The 5,126-nt window shown below is 41.7% G+C and overlaps 1 protein-coding gene across 1 annotated transcript; it reads right to left on the reverse strand.

Moving 5' to 3' along the window:
• Positions 1-92: 92 nt before the first annotated feature.
• Positions 93-4,673, reverse strand: LOC121966918 (putative protein TPRXL). The gene is made up of 5 exons (XM_042516987.1): positions 4,545-4,673; positions 3,699-3,881; positions 2,806-2,933; positions 1,111-1,585; positions 93-549 (listed from the first exon to the last, which is right to left on the reverse strand). Exons 1-5 carry the CDS (start codon positions 4,671-4,673, stop codon positions 175-177), a joined length of 1,290 nt encoding a protein of 429 aa, XP_042372921.1. The 3' UTR covers positions 93-174.
• Between the last annotated feature and the right edge of the window lie 453 nt (positions 4,674-5,126).

Genomic DNA, 5,126 nt, shown 5'->3' on the forward strand with positions numbered 1-5,126 from the left:
TAATCATAACATTAAAATTATAGATATTTTCATTATCTTTTAAAAAATAATTTTATTAATCTACTGATTTCTTGCAAATTGTGGGACAATTATCATTTTTTATGTTTTTTTGATCAAAGGGTTAAAACAATAAGTGGTAAACTCAGAGGAGAACTCAGCTGATTTTAAGTCGACTCAGCTCTCACCTTCAGAGGTCACTGAACTCGCCTCGCTGTGGGGATCTTCAGGCCCGACAGAGAAGAGCTCCTCCAGAGAGACCACCTCCCCGCGGCCGGACATGGAGGACAGGGAGCGCTGTGGACTCCCCGCCCTGTGATGAGAGGAGTTCGGTCTCCCTGGAGGAGATGGGGAGGTGCGGGGAGGAGAGGAGGTTGGGGAGAGCACAGAGGGGCTGAAGCGGGCCTGAGCCTGACCGGTGAATCGAAAAGGAGAACCACAGTGAGGAGGAGACGCAGGAGAGCGAGGAGGTGCTGTGTTGGAGGATGAGGAGGGACGGACAGCAGCGGGAGGAGGTGAGGAGCGGATCCTCCGACTGTTTTTGCTCAACGTCTGTAAGAGGAAAGTACAGTGTTTTTTCAACCGAAAACAAACCCAGTAACAACCACAGTCACTTTCAGTACATTTGTGTGTACTCATGCTGTACGTGTATTTATCCAAATTCGTTTCTCACTGCATGTTGAGCCACGTCTAAGACGATTTTCTGTCACGTCAGATAATAAAGTTTTCAGAATCTGAATAAGACGATACCATTTTTTAAGCAGAGGCAGCTGAAGCAGGCTATGTAACTTGTATCTTGCTTAATCTTGCGATTCTCACTATATTTCATAAATCCAGCTGAAGTGGAAAGTGGCATGAGATTAAAATGCTCAGATAATGTAAAAGTAACCTCAGATTTGTACTTGAGTAAATGTCCTTAGTTAAATTCTTACTCTGGTCAGCAGAGGGACGCACAGTTACTGAAATTACAGTCATCGGGATCAGTGCAGAAAACACTGGTGAATCAGAAATAAATGGGTCAAAGCGAAAACTTGTTTGTGTGTATCATTTCTTGCACGAAGCCCATTGTATTGTAAATAAAGGAAGTGAAAACCAAACAAAAACAAAAGGTACCTTGTCTGCCGTTCTTTTCACAGACGGCCTCCCTGGTATGTTGATGCTGTCGTCTATTGAGTCAAACGAGTCTCCGAGCAGCTTCCTCATGTCCTCTTCATCACTCTCCAGACTCACAGCTCTCTCTGCTGAGGGAACATCAGCAGCTCTGGACCTGGACCTGGACCTGGACCTGACACCAACATCTGCAGCCTCTGGAGACCGAGCAGCAGCAGCCGCAGCCGCAGCTTTGCCCGACCTGTTCTTGAGGAAACGTTTCCCCCTCGGGCTCTGGTCACTGCTGGGCTGCGCTGAGAGCTGCACAGACGCCTCCGGAGTCGGGGCGGCTGCTGGTGGTGAGATTCTCAGGTCAGAGGTTAGACTCTCAGCAGGTTTTGGCTCCTGAACCTGCATTCGGCTGCGGATGCGGCTCTCAATTTGAGCCAGTCTCGTCAAAGCAGCAGTCTGAGAGCCTCGCTGGGAAGACGACACACTCCTGAGCAAAGAGGACGAACGAGAGATAAAGAAGAGAATAACAAAGAAATTGAGTTTGGGGAAATATTAGAACTATTAATGTTTGTTTTTTTAATACTCAGAGAGGCTTATCGCCCTGTGGCCTCTCTTAAATACATTGCCACTGAACACATTAGATCTCAGATTAGAGGAGGAGATATAAATATTCTCTTCCTCCAGAGACAGTTTCTACATTTCACCCTGCAGTCTCTGACTCCCAGAAGTTTAAGTAAAGAGGACGACATTAAACATTTTCTCAGAATTAAATGATGATGTTTTTATTGTGAGGGCTCTTATGGGTTTCTAGACTCTGGCACACAAGTATAAGGGATTTTTTGTTGATTTAACAAGTGCGTGTCTTCTCTGATTGGGATTTTTATTCCTTTATTGGATTATGACCCTTTTTTGCAATCTGACCTTTATCCTTTTTTGGAATTTATTTTTAGGTGTCTTTTTTGTATGTATTGGTGATCACTTCTGTTCTACCTTAACCTTGATATTATATAAATTTGATATTATTTTTATGCACTATTGGTGTACATTATGTATAAATTTAGATATAGTTTCATCTTTTCAAACATCTAACCTGACAAAGATCCAAGCAGGATCAAAACGCTGTCTTTAATAAACTTAAGTGTGCATGCGTCACTTTTTCCTCATAAATATTAGAACTGCACATATTTTGTGTTGAATCAAACCCCTTTTGCCATCAACAACAGGTTCCAGTTGAAGCACCTTATATCAAACTTTTCAAAGCATTTCGACCAAGAACAAATTGGTTTGAAACCCAAAAAGTTGGTTACCTGCAGGAACTTTTTTGACCACTTATGACTCATAAGTCATAACTGGAAAGAGAGAATGGAGTCTTGTGCATAATAATGTATTTTTATCACATTAATTGTTTGTTTTGGGGTAAAAACAAATATCTGTAGTCACAAAACAAAAGCCTGCAGGCAATCAATGTGATCTGCAACCTTGCTACTGCTGTTTACTTCTCTGTTGTGCATTGTAAAACTAGTGGAAACGTCGACTGGTTTCATAGTTATCACAAAGTTTCCAACAAACAGGAATGTAACCAATTAAAGAACCAGAGCTACTTTGATGGAAAAGGGGGTAACAGTGGATCAGGTGGTGGTAAAAGATTGCTTTTTTTATTACGTGCTCAATATTCCATGTATTGACCTCACATACACAGAGCCGTACCTGGGTGCAGGGTCCTGCTGGATGTGGCCCTTCCTGACAGGTGACTGGCTGCTGATGGTTACAGGTGGTGGAGCTTTCTTCAGGAATCTGCTCCCGCCTCCACCCAGAGAGCTCTGAGGTCTGAGGTCCTGGAAGAAAACACCAAATATGGAGGCTTCTTGTCAAATTAGACTCCAACTGTGGATGTTTCTGAGATCTTATTGAGTTTATGACCTGGACAGAACAGCAGGAATACTCAACAAAATGACAGGAGGCCCCGTACATGTTCCGAGGATTTTAAGACATGTCTAAGAGTTTAGGACGTTTTTTGAATTTTAGGATGTTTCTCTAATTTCAGGATGTTTTTTGGATTTTACGACCTTTTTATGATTTTAGGACATTTCCAGGATTTTAGGACATTTCTAGATTTTTAGCACTTTTCTAGGAATTTAAGGCATTTCTAGGATTTTAGGACAGTTAGGACATTGGATTTTAGGATATTCCTATATTTTTAGCATGTTTCTATGATTTTAGGACATTTTTATGATTTTAGGACGTTTCTAGGATTTTGGGACGTTTGGGGGATTTTTGGGTATTTCCTAGAATTTTACGACGTTAGGGTCTTAGCTCGGACCTCTGTTGGGGGTGTGGGATCCTCCACTGGCACTTTTTTGATAAACAAGCTCTCTTTTGATGCTGTTTTATGCACTCTGACACCTTACGGTGACTAATAGTACAAAAACAATAATTCCCAGTGTGAATCACTTTATTTTTATTATGAATTAGAAAGCGGCTGGGGGGACACCCATCACCCTTTTGTAAGTGTATCACAGGTATACACACACACACACACATATATGTGTGTGTGTGTGTGTGTGTGTGTGTGTGTGTGTGTGTGTTCTAAAATTGTCTACCTTTGTAGAGTCGCCCTCTCTTCCCTGGTTCTTCCCAGCAGCAGCAGCAGCAGCAGAGTCCAGGGTGTCAGCAGGTCCATGTTCAGGTGCTGAGCTGACTGAGGACAGGTCGCTCAGATCTGACAAAAACAGGTGTGTGTTTGGGGAAACAGGTCTGGTTTTCACAGATTCACCAACAACACCCTGAGGAGAGGAAAGACAAGAGTCTATAAACATCAGCTGGTTCAAAGCTTTAATTAGAAAAATAGTTATAATTTTTTTGTATGATAAAAATGGAAATGATGGTTGGGAAAAAAATATTTTGAATCTTTTTACTTTGTATGAAAAATATTCTGTTCATAAATGTAATGGACTCAAAGAAACCTAAAATACAAGAATTCAAAATAGAAATGGGGCAGTATTTACAAAAAATACACACACTGCGAGATGGAAAAGCTGAGAAAATACTGGACATTCATAAAACTTTAAATGACACTTTGATTTGATGCCATATAGTTGCATATGGTTTGCCCTGCATGTTTGTTTGGTGTTTTTGTCTTTTGCGTTTTTTATGTGACTTGTTTGCAGTGCTCTGGTTCTTTTTGGTTGCTGGATTATATGTCTAAATATGCTTGAGTCATGTATGAAATATCTGCAATAAATAAATAAATAATAAAGCAAAACAAAGTAAAATAAAAATAAGGAATAACAACTGCATGGTGAAACACCATCCAGAGTTACACCATAGTTCACAGAGAAATGTTTAGGTTTTAAACCCGCCGTGTGTCCCCGTGTTTGGGCCGCAGACTGAAATCACTCAGAGTAACGCCACAGTTAAGTGAGACATCTGTGGCTCCTCAGACCCACCGTGTGTCCCCGTGTTTGGGCCGCAGACTCCTCCACAGACTCGGCGGCTCCTCCGCTGCTCCTCTTGCCGGACAGCAGCGCCTGAGCTCGGTCCAGAGCCGAGCTGCGACCGCCGCGTCGTTTCCACATCTTTAAACGGACACTCTAACTAATCTAACTAGTCTGACTAATATTACTTTTAACACTTCGATGTGTAAAGTTTTATGTTGACACTTTGTTTTAGCAGCGGAAACAGTTTGCGGCTGTTTCATCCTCTGCTGAGACACGAGCGTTAGCTGGAGGCTAAAACCGTGTTTGCTAGCAAACTTTGAAAATAAAAATAATTTGAAGGTCCCAAAGAGCCAATTTCACACCAATTGGGGAGCACAAAATATGTCATGATGTTTATTTAGCCAACTTTTAGCCCTGAAATGCCTACTTTGGCGTCTCTTGTCTCCATGGAGCATCTACAGCTGGGTCCTTTGTCTTCTTCTTGAGCTTATATGGCGGTTGACAAACAACGTTATGATGCATTACTGCCCCCAACTGGTATGTTAAATGAAATGATAAAATGATAAAATGATAAAATGATAAAATGATAAA

Source organism: Plectropomus leopardus, unplaced genomic scaffold (genome assembly GCF_008729295.1).
Source record: "Plectropomus leopardus isolate mb unplaced genomic scaffold, YSFRI_Pleo_2.0 unplaced_scaffold2632, whole genome shotgun sequence".
In the NCBI taxonomy this organism is placed as follows: domain Eukaryota; kingdom Metazoa; phylum Chordata; class Actinopteri; order Perciformes; family Serranidae; genus Plectropomus; species Plectropomus leopardus.